This window comes from Dermochelys coriacea, chromosome 6 (genome assembly GCF_009764565.3).
Source record: "Dermochelys coriacea isolate rDerCor1 chromosome 6, rDerCor1.pri.v4, whole genome shotgun sequence".
In the NCBI taxonomy this organism is placed as follows: Eukaryota; Metazoa; Chordata; order Testudines; family Dermochelyidae; genus Dermochelys; species Dermochelys coriacea.
Genome location: NC_050073.1, coordinates 19,110,855 through 19,137,264, shown reverse-complemented (window position 1 = coordinate 19,137,264; position 26,410 = coordinate 19,110,855). Strand labels below are relative to the sequence as shown.

At 40.6% G+C, this 26,410-nt stretch overlaps 1 protein-coding gene across 1 annotated transcript in view; it reads right to left on the bottom strand.

Annotated features, from left to right (window-relative positions):
• Nucleotides 1–26,410, bottom strand: part of LOC119857298 (mucin-5B-like) — a 74,595-nt gene that overhangs the window by 25,748 nt on the left and 22,437 nt on the right. The window contains exons 11-19 of the mRNA XM_038406066.2: nucleotides 22,883–22,952; nucleotides 22,534–22,671; nucleotides 21,679–21,843; nucleotides 17,005–17,099; nucleotides 10,938–11,064; nucleotides 7,110–7,359; nucleotides 5,805–5,857; nucleotides 3,827–3,927; nucleotides 3,244–3,395 (exon numbers count right to left, since the gene is read on the bottom strand). Of these exons, the coding sequence (XP_038261994.2) occupies nucleotides 3,244–3,395; nucleotides 3,827–3,927; nucleotides 5,805–5,857; nucleotides 7,110–7,359; nucleotides 10,938–11,064; nucleotides 17,005–17,099; nucleotides 21,679–21,843; nucleotides 22,534–22,671; nucleotides 22,883–22,952 (1,151 nt within the window). The remainder of the gene's footprint in view (nucleotides 1–3,243; nucleotides 3,396–3,826; nucleotides 3,928–5,804; nucleotides 5,858–7,109; nucleotides 7,360–10,937; nucleotides 11,065–17,004; nucleotides 17,100–21,678; nucleotides 21,844–22,533; nucleotides 22,672–22,882; nucleotides 22,953–26,410) is intronic.

Sequence of the window (26,410 nt, the reverse complement as noted above, 5' to 3'; positions counted from 1 at the left end):
GGAGATAAACTGGAGGTCAGGAACCATAAGTCAGATTGGAGGAATCAAGCCAGGTCAGGACACTAGAAAAGCGGGCTCAGAGAGTAGGATGCATTCAATGTAGCAGGGTGAGCCCAGTTGTTCAGACAGCTTCCTGATCCTGCTGTTGGCTTCAGTAGAGCCAATCAGCCCTGGGAGTGCACCAACTAGACATCAGGGGTGGAGACTTATACTGAAACTGCACTTCATTGATCCTAACTAAGCTGCTGCTATGTGGAAGGTTGGAATATAGCGGCTCTTGTAGGCCTGGGTTCAAGACTGTGGATCGTGTCATTAAGACACATATTTGACTTTTACATTTTGTTCTTTTGGTTGTTTAAATTGCATTAAAACAACTAATGAATTTTCCCAGTGTCACCCACATAAAGACCTGGAACCTGATAGTGAGGATTTTGGGGGTAGGTCACTTTGGAGAAAGCCATTTCAGCATTAATGAAGCATCATGGGAAAAAATCAGCTCTTAGTTACACAGGTGTGTATCCCATGTAATTCCAGTGACTTCACGGGAATTACACCAGATTCAAGGGCAGAGTACTTAGCCTGTGACCTCTTCAAGGCAGGGACTGTAGTTTTTTTCCTATGTGTGTACAGAGCACCTAGCACAATAGGGCATTGATCTTGATGGGGCATCTAGGTGCGTCTGTAACATAAATAATTAATAATGGTGGTTTGGCAGCACAGATTAATACTTAGTGCTCATAGAAAATGGTGATCTACTGCCCACAGGCCAAACAGTGTTATGGCTTTTGGCTCTCCCTTAGTCTTTGTGTCCCACTGAAATGCTTGTGAGGAGATGGATATGCCATTGTCACCTAGATAGCCAAACATTTATTTACTCTTCCTGAGAGATCTACAAGAGCTTTCTGGATGTCTTCTCCTTGTTGAGGTGATCCTTCAAAGATATCATTCCAACGTGCTCCGCCACAAACTGCAGGCTCTGCAGAAACTATAGCAGCAGCTGGAGAAATTCAACTATTTCCCAAGAGCTGCATGTACAGGAGACTGTGATCTGTAATGTAGGATTCAAGAAGATTTCCTCCAACTCCTCTCTGCTGGAATTTCACTCCTCAGGTAAGTCTCAACTGTGCCCAATAGATATGGTCTTGAATTAAGGGCAGTGCTGAAACCCTTGGGATACAGGGGGCGCCACAAAACCCTTAACTAGGTATATGTGAACTCCCTTCCACAGCCAATCATGTCTGCTGTAACTGTGGAGGGAGAAGCCTGGTCCTGGCTCCTCCCCACTTATTTTGGGATGCTTAGAGCCCACATGGACTCCAGGAGAGAGTAGTCCATGCATGCAGGTGAACAGAAGGAATAAATTATGGACTCATAGTCTTTTAGGCCAGAAGGGACTATCATGATCATCTAGTCTGACCTCGTGTGCATTGCAGGCCACAGAACCTTACCCACCCACTCACTGCTGTAATAGACCCATAACTGTATGGTCTGAGTTACTTAAGTCCTCAAATCATGATTTAAAAACTTCAAGTTCAATCCACCATTTACACTAGTTTAAACCTACAAGTGACCCCCATGCCTCATTCTGCAGAGGAAGGTAGAAAATGCCCAAAGTCATTAATAAAAATGTTAAATAAAACAGGTGCCAAGGCCGATCCCTGAGGAACTCCATTAGTAACCTCCCTCCAGCCCAAGAGTTCACCATTCAGTATGACCCATTGTACTCTCCCCTTTAACCAGTTTCTTGTCCACCTTTCATTTCTCATATTTCCCATCTTCTCAAATTTTATAATTTCTCATGCAGAACTGTAACAAATTCCTTACTGACATCCAGGTAGCTTACATCTACTGCATGTCCTTTGTCTAAAAAAAATCAGTTATCTTCTCAAAGAAGGAGATCAGGTTGGTCTGGCACAATCTACCTTTTGTGAAACCAAGTTGTTTTTTTATCCCAATTATCATTTACCTCTATGTCCTAACTACTTTCCCTTTCAAAATTTGTTCCAAGACCTTGCATACAACTGAGGTCAAACTAACAGACCCTTAGCTTCCTTGATCACTTTTTCCCTCTTTTTAAAAAATGTTAGCAATTCTCCAGTCATAAAGTATGAACCTTGAGTTTATAGATTAATTAAAAATCTTTGTTACTGGGCTTGAAATTTCATGTGCCAGTTCCTGTAATATTTTTGGATGGAGATGATCTTCCCCACCCCATTTGGTTCATTAAGCTATTTGATTTTAACGTCCACCTCAGATGTGCTAATTTCTACTTCCATATTCTCGTTTCCATTAGCCACTCTACCACTACCCCTAAAATTCTCATTACCGTTGTGAAAAACTGAGGCAAAGTATTTGTTTAGGTGCTGGGCCATGCCTAGATTATCTTTAATCTCCACCCCCTCCTCAGCGTTTTGCAGTCCCACTTCTTCTTTCCTTGCTTTCTTTTTATTTATATGGCTATAGAATCTTGTACTATTAGTTTTAATCTCCTTTCTAAGGTACAACTCTGCTTGGCTTTTGGCAATTGTCTCTTTTTCCCTAGGCTGTCTGACCTCCCAGAGATAGCTTTCCTTGCTGATCCTGCCAATCCTCCATTCCTTGTAGGTGTTCTGCTTTCTCTGTTTGAAATGCTTGCTCATCCAGATTGGTCTGCAACCCTTCCCTATGATTTTTTCTCCCTTGCTTGGGATGCAGGCTGCAACTTTGACTTAAAGTAATTCCAAGCCTCCTCCACATTCAGGTCCTTGACTTCTTCAGTCCAGTCCACTTTTCTAACTATTTCCTTTATTTTTTGTTTAAGTGGCTAGTCCCTCTGTAGAGAGGTAGGTAAGGACGGAAACCACCAGCAGCCTCACCCCTGTATACCTGTGTAATGAGAGGGTACAGTCCTGCTTTGAACCGGGCAGGGATTTTCATGTTTCATGCTTCAGGCAGGTATGTGCATGACCAGTTCACAGAAGAGGTCAAAGGTAATTTAAGGCGGGGATGATACCTGTTGTTGCCATATATGCATATGAATTGGTGCAATGTGGTGCAGACAGGAAAGAGTAACACCTTTCCCCTTTTATTCCCAGTGGAAGAGTGGGGTACTGAAATGAAGCTTCCATAATAGATGGGAAGATCCTGCACAGATCTCAAAATACTTCCTGTTTCTGGGCATTAACTCATTTTTTTACTGGCTTGCATTTTACGAGTTATTACCTTATGAAGAAACAAGTTATAAGGCTTTGTGGAATATCATACCATGTGTTACAGCGGACTGTGATATTTTCCCCAGGGTTATAGAAATTTCCTCCATGGACACAAGGGCACTGGTCCTCAGCAATACAGACCCCTTTACCATCAGATATAAGCCCATAGGGGCACATGCAGCCAGAGACACATTCTGTGGCATACTGTGAACATACAAGTACAATGCAAGGTGATATATTAATCCAGGAAGGAGAAAGAAAAAGTGGAGACAATTAGCTCTGGTTGCTACATTGCAGCTGCCAAATCAGAAGTCGAGCTGGGACCCTTCTAAGAATCAGGTCCATGATATTAATTTGGAACCCAACCGGTTTACAGATCTATGGTTTTCTGTGCATTAATTTATTCTATACCAGTGGGAAATAAGATTTTAAAAATCATCAAATCAGACTGCTGCATATTCATTAACATAACAACAGGCATGGTGACAATGTGGGTAGCTATCGCTTCTCTACTGTTATCAGTGGAAAAGGTGGTTTGTGAGCAATGCAATATTAGCATTTGTTATGCATGATCATGCATGCAAAATAATAAATAAGCCATGCATGTACTTATTGATATGAATTTAGCCCCTTACACACTGCATGTCCTGTGTCTTACAACTTTTCTGACACTCAGATCCAGTTGCTCCTGGGCCGGCAGAGTTGCAGTCAAAGTAAAACATAGGAGCAGGACAATCTACAAGAGGGAAAAGCCATTACAGAAGGGTCAGTTGGTGAAACTGGAATGGATGCCATCAAACAATTTGTGCCAATGTAGACATTTCCCAAAATACATGACTGAGCATGTCAGCTAGGATTGGGGGAATTTCTTTTATACAATTTTGAACTGTTGGCTGAATTCAAAAAGTGAAAATGACAGACATTTTTTGTCTTTTCAGATGTTTTCCCCATTGAGGAACTTTACAAAGAGTAAATATTTTTCTTTTCTATAAAATGTAAGACTAATACTCCACTGATTTTCCTTATGAAGATCAGTCTCTGGAGGTCTCAACTGTACTTATTCAAATTTAATATTTTTTCTCAAAATAATTTTCCAATATAAACAAAAATGTTCACAGAAAATTTTCATTTTGGTTGAATTTTTTTCATTTTGAGGAAAAACCAGAAAAAAACATTGTTCAGTAAAATGTTGGGGTTTTGGTAACATTTTTCAGTTTTTTGGTTTTTAAAAACTGATCATTTTACTGAAAATTTGAAGTGAAAATGTTTTTGGAAAACAAAAAAATTGTTAAGTTTTCTATTTAGTTATTTGTTAGAAACAAAAATTCAAATCAGGTGGCATACGGGAAATTCCTGTCCCTTTCCCCTCATGGGAAAAGGGTTTCTTATACTGGGATGTGTGTCAGATACAGCCTGGAAATCCTATGGAGCAGCCATGATGTAACGCTCAATCCCACATTTGTAGTGTTGAGAGACCTCACATTTAGAATCCTCCACCCTCTTGCCGTTGGTTATTCCCATATTTGTGCCCTCCCACTTTGGTATAAAAGGGGAGATGCCAGGCTTAGACAGGAGCATGCTGCAGACAGCAGCTGCTCCTCCCTTCCTCTTGATCCAATGAACCTTGCTTCCACTTTATGGTTTGAATAGACTTGGGGGGACAGGGAAGCATGGATCCCCCATCCTTTCACACTTGTCAGTTTCCACTGGCTTTAGCTTCTCTCCACTGAAGGATTGAGTACCCAATCCTGGACATTGGAATCCTTTGAGTCAGGTGCTGGCTTAATCCAGAGAACCAACTCTGTCAGGAGCAGAGCCAGTATGAAGCTACTGATACCACTTGTTCCTTGTATGACTGATTTTTTGTCAGCCTATTAAGGATCCAGGGAAGAAGCAGAAATTATTGGATGACTAAATAGCCCAGCCTTTCAAAGCAGAGCCAGCACTTCACATTGACAGTCATTGCTGAAAAAAAAATCTGCTTCCACACCTTTAGGATGCAAATGACCAAGTTCCTCCCTGAGAGGTCTTCTGAGAGATCAGTAACCAAGCAGTATTAAAAGGCCTTTTTATTTTCTATCTATATCAGATCAATGGCTTGTGAGAGAACTCATTCATACATATTCATTTGTACCCATCCGTACACATATCTCTGTTTCTACCCTGTCAGAGATTGGAATTATTTGTGATATTGAAAAGAATGCCCTTTTTGGAAAAGAAGAAACACAGAGGTGATAGACACCTCACAAATTCTAGATGTGTGTACATTTGAGATGATGTGTTCAAAAGGACCGAGTCCAAATGAACCATCTTTCCATCTTTGAAGGACTAGTTATTAAAATGACCTGAAGCATCTAGAAGTGAAAATTACCCTTTTCTCATCTCATGAACTTTGAGAGATATATCTATTTTTGAAGAGTTCAGGAAGTTTGATGATATTTTTATAAAGAAAGTTATCAATAGGCTAATACTCATCTCTATAATTAACACATTTCAGGGAGAAGCAAGACATGCATACAACACAGCTATCTGTTACAAAAACCTGACAAATACATTGAAAACTACTTTAAATTGTAAATTACAGCTCAATGGTAGAATTTAGCAAAATCTCACCTTTTTTCATTATGGCTTCTCCAATGCAGTCTAATCTTCCTCGAATACATTTGCTAAAGATATTTCATAAAATGAGAAACGTCAGCTCTTCTCACATGTATACAAGAAAGCAAACATTATCTAAAAGCTCCACCACTCAGGAGAATATCAGTCACGCCACAGTGAGTGGTTCATGTAATCACCCATATGCCAAGATGGAATTATCACTTCAGAGAGAGAGGCAGAGAAGGGCATACAACTTTTAGTGTTCTCTCACTTGCAACAGATTTTTTTTTTTTTATCTTTAGGCAGTTCACTTCAACTTTCTGCATCTGTTTCTCCATGGTACTTACCTACTTAGAGGGGTCTTGCGATGTTAAATTAATTAGCATTATATAATTATATATATATAATTATAAAATACTTTAAGATCCTCCAGTGAAAGGTTCTGTATAAGTGCACATTATCATAATTAGCGATGCTCTGTTATTCGGCGTAATATACTGAGCTGGTTGAAAATGCCAGTTATTTTTCATGGAAAATTAAATCCTTTTATTGTTTTAGTTTCTGTCAATTTCTTGATTATTCAATGCTGGAAAATTTTGATTCTCAAAGACCATTTTCGGATCCAAAGTATTCTGTTTTTGAAAAATGTAAAAAATGTTCTGATTTCCTTTCTCGTTTTTCATTTCAAAAAGAAGAAATTTTCAGTGAAAATAAAAATTTTCTGCAACAAGTTGTAATACTGGCAAAAAGCCATTTTTCACAAAATTACAAAAAAAGTGAAATTTCAGTCAGTCCTAATACTGCATGAGGAGGACTCCTGAGGCCAGGCCATTCATAAATCTACCATTGTGTCCCACATTTGCTTCCACCCCTACCATTCTTTTTTCTTTTTCTGCAGCTCATTATTCCTTCCCCACTTCTCCACTGCCCTCCTGTCTCCCTGCTAATGTCCCTTCTACTCTGCTAGTCCCTCTGATCTCCCTCCTCCTTAAATCTGATCAACTCTCCATTTCTTCTCCCTTTCCATGCACTCCACCCCTGCCCATTGCAGCTAATCTCTCCTTGTGCTCCTACCAACTATGTGTGCCTCTCACCTCCCATGTTATAGAAGCCTTTTGTTAACTCTTAGAGCACTTGGATTAACCAATTTGGGGTTTGTCCATTGGACATGGTGGAGCCAGTATTGTCAAATAGAAAATCTCATCATTCCTTGGTATGATATGAATTCGTTCAGAGATTTTTACTCGCATAGACTGAAGTGTATGTTTAACATGGCAATCCATCTACTATACATTCTTCAGTTCATCTGAAACAACTTACCACATGAGTTTGTCCTCTTGGAATGATTTCCCAGCTTGAATTGTCTTGTCTTTGTAGTAACATGGACAGTCTTCTGGAGACACACATTCATCAGCATTTAGGTAGGTCTCCTTGGGACAACCACAGCCCTCTACAGGAGTGCTCTGGACATTACACAGCAGATCAGGCTCGCCCAGGGAGCGGCAGGAGTGGTTACAGAACTTCACATCATAGCTGAATACCATCGTTTCAGGACAATCCTTAGAGACATCTTTGCAAGACAAATAAAACAAGGACTGAAATGGGTTTGTGACCTGCAGTGTTAAATTATCACCTCTTGATGTAGGTGATAATTACATATACTGATAACTACATATACTGAAGGCTCTTCTCCAAAGGAAAGTGTTGTACCCCTCCTTGCCTAAGGTATTTAGAATTAATTAGCCAAAACACTGAAATATATACAATACTATCACATATCAGGGCCCAAAAACTACATACTTCTAACATTTCCTTATGTTTAAAAATAAACAGCAGCACCCCCAGCACCTGTAGTTCCAGCACTTATGCTGACTGAGGTTTTTCCAGGCTGCACAATTCCCTGTGTTGTTCCCCAGCAGGTCAGACTGCCTAAGCAGACCTGCTTTGCTTTTTCTCTAGATGTTAGAAACAGTATAATTGCCCACGATTAAGTTACCACACTGCTCTTTCTGAGCAAGAATATTTATTCTTAAAGCAAAAGCATGAAAGAAAACAAATCAAAAATAATAAAAGAACCTACACACATGCTAATGAAGCTTACCAGAGATCACCCTCTCCTGTCCAACCCCAACAAGGGCTCTGGCAGGAGTCAGTCCTTCAAACCCCACACAGGGGCTTCTCTGTGGTTACAAGGTCATAACTCCTTTTGCTCAGAACAAGAACCCTCATGAATAGGTCAAGTCTTTCCAATTCTTCCCAGGAAAGACTGGGGCCTCCCTTGGATAGAAGGACCTGTCTGTTTGCTGGATCAGAAAGCAGGGCCTGAATCAGTTTTAACTCACACTATTTTATCCAAAAGTCCTTTTTTTGTCTGTTGGTATCTAAAGAATCCAGTTTGAACCAGTATATGCAAGCCTCTTCAGGTGGTGGCACCCCTCTGGAGGTGTTATAACCTGAGAGAATTTGCCTAATTTACACACACACACACAAACACACACACTGTTCTTTGCTCCTGGAGTAGCTGTGGTCACCCTCTCCCATGAAATTACCTACAATCCCTGGCCGACAATGATATATAAACTTAGTACAGTAAGATCTACTGAAGATATGAGACTCTCCAATTAGGAGTAATTTGAAAAAAAAAAACCCAACAACACTATTATTGTAAGTGCTGGGCAGCTGCCAGAGAACTCTCTGCTGATGACATGCTGTTGCCAAGGAAACTACATGTAGGTTCCAAAAGCTCTTTGGAGAAGAATAGCAAGATGGAATCACTCATGGAGCATCCTTTGGAAAAAAAGAGAAGCAAAGCCTTTGGGCTTCTCTGTGTGGACTGAAAGGCGAAGTATCAAGTCTAACAAGCCTCAGTTATCCTTCTGAGCAAGGCTGATCAAACTGCTTGGGCTACTGAGGAATGGCATCTTCAAATCTCTACTCTAAGTATGTGGTAAAATAACCTTGGCTTACACTGAGAGGTAAGTGGCTCCTGCCATTTTAGCTGGTGCCGGATTACAGGGAAGAGCCAGAATGGTGGATATAACCATAAGGAGGGGCAGGGCAGCGCAGTGTCCTCTACGACTATTGGTCAGTCCAAAGGCCTCTAAAAGGGAGTGAGACTTGGTGGTGTTTGGCAGTGCAGGTCTAAATATGATGGAGGGCTGAGCCAAATTTTGGAGCCATCAGAGGGACAAACACTGCTCCATCATTCTGCCTTTGCCGCATAGGTAACTAGTTCAAGGATGAGAGCTCTCCTGTGGGGTTTTCTGAGAAGATGTTTGATTACACAATTCACTGTTAAAGATGTGTAACCTTTGAGGTTTGAACTGCCTTGCATCTGGCTGCAGGTCCGTTCTTTTCTAATGTCTCTGCAGTATCTGAAAGAGCCTTGGAAATCAAAGCAGTGTGAAACACCAGTGAAATGGAGCACACTCTGGCATAGTTACTCATTCTCTCATGAATAATGCTGCACAACAGATTTTATTCTTAGCACTGGTATGTTCCCAAAAGGGTACTTATTCTTCTTTACCCAAGTCTGAAGGCAAAGAAGTATTGTGAAGGTTGAACAATCAGTATTTTTTTCCCAGCATTAGAGGGTAATTTGGGTATTGTTTGAAGCTGATATTACCAACTTCATCATGAGAGAATGGAAGTTTTGTTTCTTAAACCAATGCTACAGCCCTCTCCTGCTTTTCATAATGTAGTTTCTAACTTTTGGCACACACTAGAGTGCATCTTGTTCCACAATTCTTCACCTGTCAGGAAAGCTTTTAATAGACAGACACTGTATATAATACATACAGCTATATGTTTCTACTCCAATCAGCTGTAGAATACACTGTGTTCCTTTTGAATTACTGTACCAAAAGTTTGTTAAATTGCTCGTACTGTAATTTTAAATTCTTTCTACAACTCACTACTTTAATTACATTGTTTACCTCATCTGGAAAATTCAAGTAGCCTCAAAGGCATGTAATTAACCAATAGATAGACAAACTGTAGCAGATGCAAGAGGAATCTAAATTGCACATTCATAGGAAAAGTGAGATCTTCCAAAACTGCTGTCAATGAGAAGCTATTCTCATACCAATAACTTGGGAATTATTGCAAACAAACAGCACTTATGATAGCAAGAGTTAATCAGGTGAATCCACAGATCATCAATGGAAGCATGGCAATGCAGAAATAAAAATGAAGATAACAGAGAAAACTTAGTCCCCAGGTGTTGATCCTCATCCAGTACCCAGCAAGGTCAGTGGAAAGTCTACCATTAACTTCAACAGTGAATTGATCAAGCCCCAAAGAAGTAACCCCATTTAGGAAAAAGATGTGATGTAATATATACCCATTTATAAGCATAAATGCATTTATCCATATATACCCCAAAGACTATTGAAATGGTCTATAGGAGACACAGCTATCTAGTAGTAAGATCAGAACGCTGAATGCTAGATTCCTATATTACTCCTGTCTATGCTACTGACTTGCTATGTGGCCTTCTGAGAGTCATTTAATCACTTTGTTCCATAGACTACCCATCTATACAATGTGGCTATTAGTACTTAAATTACAGGAGAGTTTGTGGGCTGAATTCATTAATACTTATGAAGTATGTTATGATCCTCAGATGATATGTGCAAATACACTTTATGCAAGAAACTAATACTTTAATGTAACATAAAAAAATCAGTTTAATTAAAATGATGCAAGTTTGTATAGAGGTAAGGACTGTAATGGTAGATGTTATCCGTCAGATACTGAACAGAAATGGATCCTATGGCAGCCAAGACTAAAATAAATTGGGAGTCCTTTGTATTCAGAGTTTGCCTAATTCCTGACCATGCTATGCCTTGATTTAGCTAAGGATATTCATCCCTCATTTTCATGAATACTAAATTCATCCATTATTCCCATAGAAAGAACACACTAGGTCAGACCCTCAGCTGGTTTCAATCAGCATAGCTATCTTGATTTCAATGGGGCAACATCAATTTACAACAAGCTGAGGATATGGCCGAGAGTATGCTTCTATCCTAGTTCTAAGATACCTATCACCTTGGCATGTGATCACAGAACATAGTTGTTTCAACAGCGTCAAAGCTCCAAAATGTGTTCTCTATGCACATACACATGTTAATATGTTACACATACCACAGACCCCATGCCTCCAGCCTTTCAGGTGTACTCCTCTTGCAGCACAATCTCTGGAGTATGTAGAGAGCACGCTACACAGGGCTGCTTCACTCTTCTCAGCATTACAAGTGTCATAAACACAGTTCTAGGCAATACACAAGGAAACGGATATTATGATGAGAGCCAGAGCAGCAGAAACAAAGAGCCATCTTAAATATTTATAGGATCATAAGCTCTTTGCCAGGGAGACTTAACCCTCAATATTTGAAAACCAAATAATGTTCCTTTTTTGGATTACAAAGCGAATAAATTCAACTTTATTATGGAACAGTGTTTGCAACTTTTAAGGTACACGGGTTATTGCCTCCTCCTAACAACACAGATTTGGTTAGCTGAGACTGAAACCCTGATCCTCCCTCTTAAAAAAGAATGCCTCTACCTATCACCTACAGAAACACCCTTATGATCTTTCTAAGCTGCAGCCGGTCAGTAGAAGGGAACATGCTCAGACAGTGCCCATGCCTGCTCTTGCTGATATTAATGGGAAAAGTTCCCTTTTGACATCAGTGGGAGGACTGGGCCAATAAATCTCACTGAAATCAACAGGAGCAGCAAAATTATCCACAACAAAATTCATTCCTGGTTTTGGTTAATTGCAACCTATTTTAAACATAGCTGGCACACGAGTTTTCAATGAGCTTTAATAATTTGGAACATTTGAAAGGTAACTTACAAGACATTTTTTAAATGAACCCAAAGGCACATTGGACAAGTCAAGGTTAAAATCCCAGGTGATTTCTAAGTGACTTGTATAAAAAAAACACTGGATTTTTTTTTTTTCAAATTTTTCAGAAACTTCTTTACCTTCAGAATAAACATGGCCATTTTCAGGCCAAGTCAGTTTTTCTGTATCATAATTACAGAGGTGCGAAATCAGGGCTTTCTAAGGACAGTTTGTTGCCATTTTAATAGGGAGTAACTAATGTCTCTTCACCACAAAGAGTATGATATAAAAGCCGCTGATGTTGAATATATTCTTTTTTTTTTAAGATCTGAATTTTTAATGAAGCTAAGTGTGAAGCCAAGATGTTTCAGAAGCACTGATCTGTATTATAACATCTTTCTTAGAAGATTCCTTAAGTAACATGTTAGATTACCTTCTAGGTATAAACAAAGTGCACAGAAAGCTAGTGTCTTACCTCCATCTATTCAGTTTCTTTTATTCAGACCTTAAGACCTAAAAGTCTTATCATTTCACAATGAAAATGAGCTGGCACCATTTGTGGCAAGATATCAAACAGTTAGTTTAAATGCCTTGCTGGTTACAAAAGCCCCAGTCCAGCAAAACACTTGGACCTATGCTTCACTTTAGACATATGGGCAGCCCCATTGAGTACAATGGGTCTATGCATCAGAACTCATCAACATTTTTTTCATTGGAATCTTTTTGGTGAAAATGGGTCTGTGATGTTGTCTAATTAAAATATAATCACGCAAATCATTATTTCTACCACTGTTATATAATTGCAACGAATCTTATATAAAATGTGACTCATGGCCAAAAAGGGTTAAACAGCTTGCAGGCTGAATAACCCAAGGCCAACCTTTAAAGTCATGTTAGAAAGATATGTGAATGGTAATTAGGGCCATTCATGGTAAATAGGCTAGAACTTTGAAATACAAACCTATATTATTAAAAGTTAGAAGCAATACTGATTGTGTGTATCTTAAATGCTAGCCAGGTAAACAGACTGTTCCTGTCTGTCACTATAACTATTAATTCAGAGATCAAAAGGGAATATTAACATTTAGATGAATCTTGGGTGAAATAATGTCATTGTCTATATGTCTCTTTAAAGTTTGTGATGATAGTGATGTTTAGGAAACAGAAGGTTACATCAAAAGCCTATTGTTTACCCAGGACTGCATAGTCAAGTGGAGGCTAGAAAACTGTATAAAAGACCATTGGGTCCTGATTCTGTCATCTCAGATCTGCTTGAGGCTTTGTACAGGGGAAGCTTAGGCCACAAGGACTGAGATCCCAGTTCTCATTGCTGGAACACCCTGCAAGGACATTGGACTATAACCTATGGACTATTTCTGAAAGAACTCTTTGCAACTACAAAGCTCACCATCTCTGCTTTGAATCTGAACCTCAATTAATTGAACCCATGACTGTATGTATATTGATCTTTTAATCATACTCTCTCTCTCTCTCTCTCTTTTCTTTTTTAATAAATTTTAGTTTAGTTAATAAGAATTGGCATAAGTGTATATTTGAGTTACATCTGGAATATTCAATAACCTGGGAGGTAGTGTATCCAGTCCTTTGGGATTGATAGAACCTTTTCTTTTATATGATGAAATAAGATTTTCAGAAATCGTCATCATATTTGATGTGGGTACATGGATGGAGGCCTGAGGCTGGATCACTTTAAGGGAACTGGGTTGTTTGAACTTCTGAGTAACCAGTAAGATATAACAGAAGCTGTTTAATGCTGGCTTGATAAATCTAAGTATTGAATTATCCACCAGCTTTGAGTTTTGTCTGCCCCATTCTTTGTAGCTCACCCTAATTGAGTTATCCTAGCTGGCCCCCACTGGGACCCCGGTCACAGTGGCATAGTTGTGCTAGGATACACATTACCACAGGTTAATTGGGTTTTTGGATCAGAACCACATGCTTGTCAAAAATTAATTTTTATATTGGAGAGTTTAAAGGTTACAAATAAGTTACAAAGAGTGGCCCATGATCAAGATCCTGACAGAAAAAGCCTGGAAGAGTTGTGCTCACAGAGGAAGTTGTCTTTTAAGAAAAAGCCCCAGAGCAGGAACTAAAAAATCTGTTAATTGCCAGTGATAAGGAAGTAGACCCAGCGAAGACGGTTTCAGAGTAGCAGCCGTGTTAGTCTGTATTCGCAAAAAAGAAAAGGAGTACTTGTGGCACCTTAGAGACTAACAAATTTATTTGAGCATAAGCTTTTGTGAGCTACAACTCACTTCATTGGATGCAAAAATCCAGCGAAAATGCTTGCAGTGAGAAACCAGTGAAAAACCAGCAGCAGTTTGAACATGCTCAAAAAAATATGAAAAGAGAAGCTGCTGAAAGAAAGCAAGAAAGAAAGAAAGTAAGAAAGAAGCCCATGCAAGGCACATGGAATGGCTGGCCACTGAGGAGAGGGTTGTCAGACTTAAGATCCAAATCAAAAAAGAAATGGAAGAACAGCAGAAACTGTATCATCCTGAAAAGCCAGCTCCTCTCAACAACAAAGATGGGGATAGAATCTATCCAGTTTATAAATGTTGTATGACTCTAAGCAGTTGTCTGTGTGTAAACAACTATACCCCAACATTGCCAACTTTTATGTAAATGCTTTTAGTGTGAGCTCGGATAAAGATAACCCCATAACTTGTGCAGAGAATGTAAAAATCAATGGTAAAAGCTGTTTAGGGCAAATTACAGCTTCTAATATCACTCTTGTTAAAGCAGATCTTGTCAAAAACAAAGATTACTTACCAGATAAGAGTGTGAATATTGTAATCCTCTATGAGTTTACTGTAAGTGTGCCTTTAGCCAAAATCCACCTTGAGTGGAATGGTGTTAAACAGGAAGCTATAGCTGGTGTAAGGAAGTTATTGCCTAAGGATCTTTTGATTGAGGACAATATTAAAGCTTTGTTCAGTCAGGTTGACGTAAACCAGTCACAGGAAAGAAATAATCCTAAACCTGTGTCTATTAGGAGCTAGGACTTGCCCATGGAGCGTTTCTCCGAATGTTTGTCTGAGAAAGATAGCTGTTTATCTGTGCAAAAAAGCAGTTTGTCTGCAAATGAAGTTTCTGAATGCCTGTCTAGTATCTCAGAAATGAATCTAGAATAAAATAAAGCACAGAGAAAACTCTTTGGTCAGGAAAATGTTTCTCTAGAGCAGATTAAAGTTGATGGTCAGGTTAAAGCCCTAACCGAGGAAGAAAAGGGTACATTCTTGGTGAGTAATGGATTGTTGGCTAGTAAAGCTTGTAAAAATGAGTCTAGCCAATGTAAAAGTTAGTTGCTTAAAGTAGGTCAGTATGAGCCACTGTCTGTGGAAAGCAGAAGTTTGTCTGTTGGAAGTGGCAACTTGCTTGTTAAGGAAGCTGTCCCACTATCCAAGCATTTGTCTGTGAACAGCCATAAGTGCTGGGACAAGGGAAATGATATCCCAAGCTGTTTGTCTGTTAAAGGGGAATGTTTCTCCAGCTCTTTTCTGTCTGTAAAGCAGACAGAAGAAGCCTGTCAGCCTGTGATGGCTGAAAATTTATCAATTGACCCAGAGCTGATTCTGGATACAACTAAAGCCCAGGAAGGAAGTGGTCCTAAATTTGTGTCTGCTAGAAATAATGACATTGTAACCAGGTTGCTTTCAGTTAATGTCAGAAATAGCTCCCAGAGACCAAGCAATTCTGAGGCTCTATTTTGCCTGTTGCTAGTGTGTTGCTGGGTAAAGTTATGACAACCTTGTCTAATCAGGTTGCTATCATAGCCAGGACACAAGGAAAGCATAAAGGTGATTTGACTATGTTGCCCACTGACTGTGTGGAAACTTGTGACAAGGAAGAAATGGTTCCTAAGCTTGTACCTGTTGTCAGCAAAGAGAGCCACAGGGGAGAAAACTCTTCTAACCCTTTGACTCTGAAGTCTAGCAGCTTGCCTGAAAGGATGTTGTGTAAAAATCCTCTTAATGTGCCAGAGGTGATTCTGGATGTAAATGAAACTCAGCAGGTGTTTGGTGATTTGTCTGTTGTGCCAAAGTCAGTTCTGGCCATAACTAAAGCTCAGAAAGAATCTGTTGCCCTGAGTGATATTGCAGAAGGAAAGGAATTTCTGGGTGAAATCTTTGAAGTCTGTGAGAAGTCAATAGCTGGGCCTAGAGAGGGTGAAAAGGAATTGCTTCCTTTGACTGTTAATGTGCCATTGTTGATAGTAAACAGGCTCTCTTCTTAAAAAGAAAAGGAGTACTTGTGGCACCTTAGAGACTAACAAATTTATTAGAGCATAAGGTTTCGTGAGCTACGAAAGCTTATGCTCTAATAAATTTGTTAGTCTCTAAGGTGCCACAAGTACTCCTTTTCTTTTTGCGAATACAGACTAACACGGCTGCTACTCTGAAACCAGTCTCTCTTCTTGGTGCCTAAGGGCCAAAGTCTTTCAAATAAAAATGAATCCACTGAATTTGCTTTGGAAAAAGCTAGTGTGGATAGCTTAAAGGAGGTTTCATTAGCTAATATTGGAAGTGAACAGTCTGTGTCTCAGGTTCAAGGAAAAGGCTGGATTCCTGGCTTTACACAGCAAAGCAGCCTTGTGAATAGGCCCATATACACTTTGGATTTGTCGTGTGATTTCTTAGTAAGCTCTAATGCATCTGATGCCTTGTGGGTGCAGAAATTGGTAGCTGAAAAGTAGGAGAACTGTAATTCAGACATAATGATAGAAAGCTGTGTCTCTTAAAGGAATGGTGTCCATGCAAACTGCCTAGCTGACAAGGGAAAAAGGAAAGGCGAGCTAACTCTTAAAAAGCAAAAATGCTTTCCTGTATCAGGGCTTCAAAGGCATCCTTTAAAGAGCCACCTTTTAATGAGTTTTAACTATAATTTTTATTTTCCATAATTTAGCACTGCATCTTAAAAACTTGACAATAAAGCATCTTTCTCTACAAATTTTATCCAGAGCAGCAAGGCTGACAAATAACACTGGTATGTTTCTACTGTAATTCCCCCTATGTTTCTCACGTATGTTTTGCTTCTCATGGCAAAAACATGTTATTTCAATTTATTTCCTTGTTCATGCAATAACACCTTCGATGATGCCAGCACAGCAGCTCTGGGAAGAGGGTTTGTTAATTAATTTGTGCTACCCCAGCTGGTTCCACAGTAGAAAAGAACCACAAACCCTTGCAGAACATTCTTAAACTTTTGTTTTATTACTTCCTCATTGGCACCAGTGCATTTATTTTCAAATAGCAAGTAGAATACAACAAGTAATCCCCACCTGATAAGAATACATTTATGGCAGGTCAAATTTTGGACTAGACTAAAACAATTCCTTACCTTGACGTATAAAGAGGGATCTACAACAGAATGACAGGCAGCAAATACACCACTTATATTAGACAGAAGTTCACACCAGTGCTGCCCAAATTTTTCTGAAAGAGAAAATAGGGATAAACTGCCCAAAGTCACATATGCAAATTTATAATCTCCCTCTTTCTCAATGGGCTTTACCAATCTCTAAAATGTTTTTCATCTTGAAGATATTTTAAGACAGTCAGGTAAGAGTGGAAGGAAATAGTAGACAATCAGAAACCATGATGATGAGTGTGATTAGATTGACAGATATAGTGGACAGACAGTTAGCTATACCCCTGTCTGAACATTTCCATTTGCTACTAATATCAGTCCTGTGGTTTAGGTTTGCAGAACAGATGTTAGAATGCATTTTTCTTATTTCAATCAATTTTTTCCAATCACTTCCAAAGACATGATAGAATTAGCCATGTGATCACCAGCAAACTGTAGATTTCATAACACATGTTGGCACTTACCAGGGCAGATCTTGCACTGAAGCCAAACTGGGAGTTTTGGGTGCACATAGGTATAACTTGTTTAGAAAGGACAGGCAGGGGAAAAGGGAGAATGTGTTGCCCTTTATATCAAAGATGTATACACTTGCACTGAGGTTGAGATAGAAATGAGAGGCAGCCCTGTTGAAAGTCTCCAGGTAAGGAAAAAAGGAATAAAAACCAAGGGTGACGTTATGGCAGGGGCCTACTATAGACCACGTAACCAGGAAGAAGAGGTGGATGAGGATTTTTTTGAAACAACTAATAAAATAATTGAAAGCACAGGACTTGGTGGTGACGGGGGATTTCAAATACCCACACATCTGTTGGGAAAATAATACAGCAGGGCACAGATTATCCAACAAGTTCTTGGAATGATTGGAGACAATTTTTATTACAGAAGGTGAAGAAAACAACTAGAGGAGAGTCTGTTCTAGACTTGATTCTGACAAATGGGGAGGCACAGGTTGAGAATTTGAAGGTCAAAGGCAGATTGGGTGAAAGTGATCATAAAATGATAGAGATCATGAATCTAAGGAATCGTAGGAGGAAAAATAGCAGAATAAAGACAATGGACTTCAAGAAGGCAAACTTTAACTATCTCAGAGAACTGGCAGGTAAGATTTGATGGGGAGTAAGTCTAAGGGAAAAAAGAATTCAGGAGAATTTGCAGTCTTTTAAGGAGACATTATTAAGAGCACAAAAGCAAACTATCCCAATGAGTAGGAAAGATAGAAAGTTTGGTTGGAGACCACCCTGTCTTAACCAGGAGATCTTCAATGACTTGAAACTCAAAAAAGAGTGATACAAAAAGTAGAAACTAGGTCAAATTATGAAGAATGAATATAAAAAAAAAACACCCACAGCATGTAGGGATAAAATTAGAAAGGCCAAGGCACAAAATGAGATTAAACTATCTATAGACATAAAGGGTAACAAGAAAACATTGTGCAAGTATATTAGAAGCCAGAGGAAGACCAATAAAAGGGTAGGCCCATTACTTAATGAGGAGGGAAAGACAATAACAGAAAATGCAGCAAAGTGTCAAATGTCTCTTTTGTTTCAATTTTTACCAAAAAGGCTACCACTGTTTGGATAACTAACATAATAAATGGTTTCAGAGTAGCAGCCGTGTTAGTCTGTATTCGCAAAAAGAAAAGGAGTACTTGTGGCACCTTAGAGACTAACAAATTTATTAGAGCATAAGCTTTCGTGAGCTACAGCTCACTTCATCGGATGCATCCGATGAAGTGAGCTGTAGCTCACGAAAGCTTATGCTCTAATAAATTTGTTAGTCTCTAAGGTGCCACAAGTACTCCTTTTCTTTTTGCGAATACAGACTAACACAGTTGCTACTCTGAAAACTGTAAGGAGAGTGATCACTTAAGATAAGCCATCACCAGCAGTGGGGGGGGGGGGAAAGGAGGAAAACCTTTCATGGTGACAAGCAAGGTAGGCTATTTCCAGCAGTTAACAAGAATATCTGAGGAACAGTGGGGGGTGGGTTGGGGTGGGGGGGGGAGAAATAACATGGGGAAATAGTTTTACTTTGTGTAATGACTCATCCATTCCCAGTCTCTATTCAAGCCTGAATTAATTGTATCCAGTTTGCAAATTAATTCCAATTCAGCAGTCTCTCATTGGAGTCTGTTTTTAAAGCATTTTTGTTGAAGGATAGCCATTCTTAGGTCTGTAATCGAGTGACCAGAGAGATTGAAGTGTTCTCCAACAGATTTTTGAATGTTATAATTCTTGACATCTGATTTGTGTCCATTCATTCTTTTACGTAGAGACTGTCCAGTTTGACCAACGTACATGGCAGAGGGGCATTGCTGGCACATGATGGCATATATCACATTGGTAGATGCGCAGATGAGCCTCTGATAGTATGGCTGATGTGATTAGGCCCTATGATGGTGTCCCCTGAATAGATATGTGGACAGAGTTGGCAACGGGCTTTGTTGCAAGGATAGGTTCCTGGGTTAGTGGTTCCGATGCATCCGATGAAGTGAGTTGTAGCTCACGAAAGCGTATGCTCTAATAAATTTGTTAGTCTCTAAGGTGCCACAACTACTCCTTTTCTTTTAACATAATAAAAGTCAGTGTGAATGGGGTAGAATCTGTGGCTAAAATAGGGAAAAAATAAGTTAAAAATTACTTAGACAAGTTAGATATCTTCAAGTCAGCAGGGCCTAACAAAATACATCCTAGAATACTTAAGGAACTGGTTGAACAGATCTCTGAGATATTAGTGATCATCTTTGAGAACTCATGTAGGACAGGAGAGATCCCATAGGAGTGGAAAAGAGCAAATATAGTGCCTACCTATAAAAAGGGGAATAAGGAAAACCCAGGGTATTATCGAGCAGTAAGCTGAACTTCCATACCCAGAAAGATAAAGGAGCAAATATTCAAGCAATCTGTTTGTAAGCACCAAGAAGATAATACGGTGAAAATAACAGTCAACATGGATTTGTCAAGAACAAATCATGTGAAAACAACCTGACATCCCTCTTTGACAGGTTAACATGCCTTTTGGATGGGGGAAAGCACTGGATGTGATATATCTCAACTTTAGTAAGGCTTTTGATACTGTCTCATATGACCATCTCATGAGCAAACTAGGGAAATATAGCCTAGATGAACCTACTATATAAGGTGGGTGCATAACTGGTTGGACTGAATCATTTCCAGTCAAGTTGGAAGATCATATCATCTGGGGTCCTGCCTGGATCTGTCCTGTGTCTGGTTCTGTTCAATATCTTCATAAATTACACAGTTAATGCCATAGAGAGTACACTTATAAAGTTTGCAGATGATACCAAGCTAGAAGGGGTTACAAATGCTTCGGAGAACAGGATTAGAATTCAAAATGATCTTGGCAAACTGAAGAAATTGTCTAACTAAATAGGATGAAATTCAGTAAGAACAAATGAAAAGTTCTACACTTAGGAAGGAATAATCAATTTCACAAATACAAAATGGGAAATGACCACCTAGGAAGAAGTACTGCAAAAAAGGATCACTGTGTTACAGTGGATAACAAACTAAATATGAGTCAACAATGAAATATTGTTGCAAAAAAAGCCAACATCATTCTGGGATGTATTAGGAGGAGTGTTGAAAGCAAGACATAAGACATAAATCTTCCACTCTGCTCAGCACAGATAAGTTCTCAACTGGAGTATTGTGTCCAATTCTGGGCGCCACATTTCAGGAAAGATGTGGACAAATTGGAAAGTCCAGAGGAGAGCAACAGAAATTATAAAAGGTCTAGAAAACATGAGCTATGAGGAAAGACTGACACAAATGGGTTTGCTTAGTCTGGAAAGGGAAGACTGTGAGGGGATATGATAAAAGCCTTCAAGCACTTAAAGGGTTATTATAAAGAGGAGGGTGATACATTTTTTTCCTTACCCACTGAGGACAGCACAAGAAGTAATAGGCTTAAATTGCAGCAAGGGAAATTTAGGTTAGACATTAAGGAAAGCTTTCTAACTGTAAGGGTAGTTGATCCTGAAACAAATTATCTAGGGAGATTGTGGAATCTCCATCAGTGGAGTTTTTAAAGAACAAGTTAGATAAACTCCTCTCAGGGATGGTCTAGATAATACTTAGAACTGCCTCAGTGCAGGGGACTGGACTAGATTGCTTATCAAGTTCCCTTCCAGTCCTACACTTCTATGATTCTGTGATTCTATGGAATGTAGGGTCAGGCTTATCAGGCCAGATCCTCAACTAGTGTAGTATGGTGTAGTTCCACTGATTTCAGTGGAGCTATGCCAATTTATATCAGCAGAAGATATGGAGAATAATGTTAATAACAATATATTTTTAGTCTTTAATGTTCTTTATTCTAATACATCTTCTTTAGGGTTCAAATTAATCAGTGATCAAATCAAATGGAAAGTGCCACATCTTTCTGCATTGGTATGTATATTCTGTTTTAAAAACAAAACTATCACCTTTTAAACATGGAAGAACAAACTTTTTAGGTTAAATCCACTTCCAGAAGAAACCATTGTGTTCTCTCTGCTAATAGCATTGGAAGACAGGCAGCTCTTGTGATCATAAACTCCCTGATTAAAAGTTTTCTAAAGCATTATAGGCTACCCAAAATACAACAGACATTTAGCTCTGGAACATCAGTGAGGGTAAGTACCTTTGTCCACACTGTTTGCACAAGGGTCCTCAAAGTTGTCTTCAACATCAGGACAGCTACCCCTAGTCTTCCATGAGTTACCAAAGGCTGAAGCTGAATCCTCCACAACTCCACTAATTGTTCGAAAGTCGTCAATCTGGATGTTGTTGAAATTGCCACAAAGACCTGGGTGGGGGAATAAATCACAAACAAATGGTATAAATAGGGTTTTGAGATTTAGAGAGATGAGCTTAGCTCTCTGATGCTCTAAGTTTCCATCCGGGAAGTAGGAGACTTGTCTTGCTTGGTATATTTAATGTTCACACAGTACACTTTTTTAAAGGTATAATTTTTATATCTATACTACTGTAGCACCAAGGAGCCCCAACAGAGACTGGTGCTGTATATACACATAGTTAGAGACTGTTCCTGTCTCAAAGAGCTTACAAACTAAAGAAATGGCAAAAAAAAAGTTGCAGAAACAGAATATTACCCCATTTTACAGGCAGGAAACAGAGGCACCGAGAGGTTAAATGATTTTTCCAGGGTGTAACAGAAAGTCTGTGGAAAATGTAGGAATCTAATCCAAATCCCTTGAGTCCTGACCCAATATCTTAACCAGTTTTCCTTTATAGTCTAATAATTCAAAAGATTCTCACATACCACACAATATGAAATTCAATTTATCTACTTCAGCAGAGTGGAAGGATTTAGTCAATTCTACCTAGACTTTAAGTTTTTATTGGAGGGAGGCAAGGTATTTCAATACGGCTCTCAATTCACTAAAGTCAAAATGGAAGCAAGTAATTTGTACAGGAAGAGTGATGGATGTACCATTATAACATGAGTAGCCATCAAGTGCATAATATACTGTACCAGATGTATGATTTTGGTAAGAGTCATCCACTGTTATGAAGAGCTGCATAATGGGTTTTATTTGCACTTGAATCTGTACTCCCACTGAGGTCAAGATGTTGATGTAGAATGTAGACGGTCTGAAGATAGTGATGCCATCTAAAAATATATAAATATATCTTTACCAAGAAAATATGCACAAATCTGCATATACGTGAAAAGTGGACTACAAATGTACACCTCCATTTGCTTTCTCACTGAACAGACAGTGGCCAGAAACAGATGCTTCAGAGGAAGGTGCAAGAACCCTGCAGCAGGCAGGTGTGGGATAACCTTGGGCAGATGTAAACACTGAAGAAGGAACACTTACCTCTAGCTATTGGCAGCACCGCAATGAAATTATTGATATAGACGTTTCCACAGGAACAGAGTCGGATATTCTGCAAATGGAAAATGAAATATGCCACAATGACAATCAAATATCAGAGAAAGGGATGGAATTGGTGTCACATTCTGACATGCTTCAGCCTTGGAAACTTGCTTACAGAAGGGAGGGTCTTTAATAAATCAATACCATTGAAGACTCCTCCACCCCATAACACAGTTTGATATTATCTGGTGAATGGTGTGGTCCAGGGATCTGTGCAGCAACACTGAAAAATTCTGAGAGCTGTACTGGAAAAAAAGAGAACCCATATCCCAAGCAATATCCTCAACAGCATATGTTAACTCACTTAACTTTTTGAGGACAATAGAGGAAATTTACTTAGGGGAAATTTACATCTTCAGAGCACTGTGCAGACATCAGGCCTGATTCTGTTCCCAGAAGAGTCCACTGGAATTTTGCCATAGGCAAAAGGGGGAGCGTGATCAGGCCTTCCATCTGGAAAACTATGTGCTGTTATGGTGACTGTACTCCACAAAGGAGATTAGAGCAGATACAGCACAAGGTAACAAAGGTACTGTTAGGTCTCAAGAATCTTAATGATAAGAAAGATATAAGGGACCTGGCCTTCTTTTTATTTCTTGGAAAAGAGGAGATGTTTTTGAAGTAAAAATACTCAAAATTATAAAAAGGACTGAGAAGTGTGATGGGGCAAGGCCAGATGGCTATGGAAGAGTAGTGGGAGATAGATATATTAGCTCCAGGCTAAACAAATCCCTGGTACCAGGTTAAGTGAAATGGAAGCTGCTCCAGGTCAATTAAGACACCTGGGGCCAGTTAAGAACTTTCCAGAAGGCAGGGAGAATGCTAGGTTGTTTGGGACACCTGAAGCCAATCAGGGGCTGGCTGAAACTAGTTAAAAGCCTCCCAGTCAGTCAGGTGGGTGTGCATGTCAGGAGCTGTGGGAAGAAGTTGCGCTGTTGGAGAGACTGAGTAGTACACACTATATCAGGCACAAGGAAGGAGGCCCTGAGGTAAGGGTGAAGTGGAGCTTGAGCAAATGAGGGCTGCTGTAGGGGAAGTAGCCCAGGGAATTGTACATGTCATGTTTCTAAAAGGTCAGCTACCATAGCTGATACTATTAGGGTCCCTGGGCTGGAGCCCGGAGTAGAGGGTGGGCCCGGCCCCCCCCCACCTTTGTCCCCTGTTTAATCACTGAGACTGGGAGACAACAGAGTCTGTGCAAGGAAGGATAACTTCTCCTCACCTCCCTCACTGGCTTATGATGAAAATGACTCAGTAGACTGTGACCCTTGTCTCTAGAGAAAGAAGGGTTCGTGGAGGGTCACAGTGAGCCTCTGAGGCTAGTGAAATCTGCCAGGAAACGCGGGACCCACGGAGGCAAGGACAGAGCTTTGTCACAACTGGTTTCAGGAGTGGGACTTCATTCACAGCGTGGTGGAAGAAAGAGGTTTAAAAAAAAGTGCACTGGGGTTTTGGATTTTTTTGTTTTTGTTTTTGTTTGTTTGCTTTATACCACAATGGAGGAAGTGGTAAGAGCTCTGGTACAAACCACGGCAGCCCAGCAGGAGGCCACCCGGGTTCAGGCAATGGCACAACAGGAGTCTATGTGGCTACAGCAGGAAACCAATCAATTATTGATGAGCCTGGCGACCCAAGATCGTGCCCTCTTGAGAGAGGTGGTGGACCAGTTGAAGATCCTCACCACCCAGGCCCGGGGATCCGACAGGATGCGAACCCTGAGGGCCACTGGTTGTCTGCTAAAGATGACATCAGGAGATGACGTAGAGGCATATCTCCTCTCATTCGAAAGGACTGCTCAGCATGAGGCGTGGCCCCAGGAGCAGTGAGCCAGCATTCTCGCCCCTTTTTTTGTGTGGAGAGGCCCAGAAGGCCTATTTTGACTTGCCTGCCACGGATGCCATTGACTATACCCGTCTGAAGGCAGAGATCCTAGAACGATCAGGGGTAACGGCAGCATAAGGCCCCAGAGGTTCTATGAGTGGATATACCAGGAGAACAAATCCCCAAGGTCCCAGCTATTCGACTGCATACACCTCGCACAGAAGTGGTTACAGCCCGAGGTGTGCAGGCTGGAGGAGATTTTGGAGACCCTGGTCATGGACCATTACATGCGGGGACTGCCATCAGATCTCCGCAAATGGCTAGGCCAGAACGATCCATCCACATACGATGAAATGATCACACTGGTAGAAAGACGGATGACAGCCAGGGAACTGACCCAGACCCAAGGAAGGCCCCTTTCGAAGCAAGCACCCGACCCCAACCCTGGAAGGTTGGGCAGCCAACCCCCCGGGGAGTCCTAGGTGGAAGAAAGGGGGGGCCGAAAACCAGCGGGGACCCCAGAAGGAAGGGATTGGCCTGAGTGGGGGGAACCCCAGGACTAAACCCCCTAACCCCCGGGATAGGGGAGTGATTAAAAGCAATTATAGATGTTATGCATGTGGGGAGTGGGGACACATAGCAGCACAGTGTCCCAGCACCAAGGAGCCTATGCAATGTAACTTGGGGGATTGGGAGGTCCCATGCTCCCTTATCCACCTCACGGGGGTCGCATTAGCCCTGCATAATTACACCAGGCCAGTGAGGATAAATGGAGCAGAGACTACAGCGCTTGTGGACTCTGGGAGTGCTATCACCCTCATATCAGGTAAGCTGGTAAAAAATAGTCAGCTGCTACAAGCCAAACGCGTAGCAGTGATGTGCATGCATGGGGCTGTGAGCCATTACCCCACCATCCCAGTGGAGATAGAGGTTCAGGGAAACCTCATTGAGGTGACCGTGGGCATAGTTCCTAAACTCCCATATACTGTAGTCATTGGGAGGGACTATCCAGGGTTTGATAATTTACTCCCCTCGGAGAAGCTGGAGGTGGGTGGGGACCCTGAGGACAGCGACTCATCACCGGGGGAATGTCAACCCCGATGTTCACTGAGATTTCTCAGGATCTGTTCTTAGCCCCTCAAAAGACCAGGAAGACCAAAAAAAAAGAGAGGAAGGCTGTGAATGCCTTAGGAACCCAGATCCTGTCCCAGGGCCAGAAGACCTCCCTAGTAGGCAGATGGACGCAAGCAGCCAAGAGAGAAACTTCCAACACAGAAGCTGAGCCAGAAGCTGCCCCCAGCCATGACGGTGGCGAGCCATTGGAAGAAGCAGAAGCCGGCCCCTGGGAGCTTGGACAGGTTAGTCCCGGGAGAGAGACTTTTGGGTGGGACCAGGCGGAGGACCCCAGATATATAACACCAGGAAAGAGGTGTCCGAGATTGATGGGATACCCGTGGATGGGAAGTCCCAGACCTTACTTTATAGTGAAGAAAGATCTCCTGTACCGTGTGCTGCAAATGCAGGAGCAAGAGATACAACAACTTCTGGTACCACAAAACCACAAAAACATCAAAAAGCCATATTGAGTCTCGCCCACAGTCACCTGTTTGGAGGACACCTAGGGGTAGAGAAAACCTAGGCATGGAT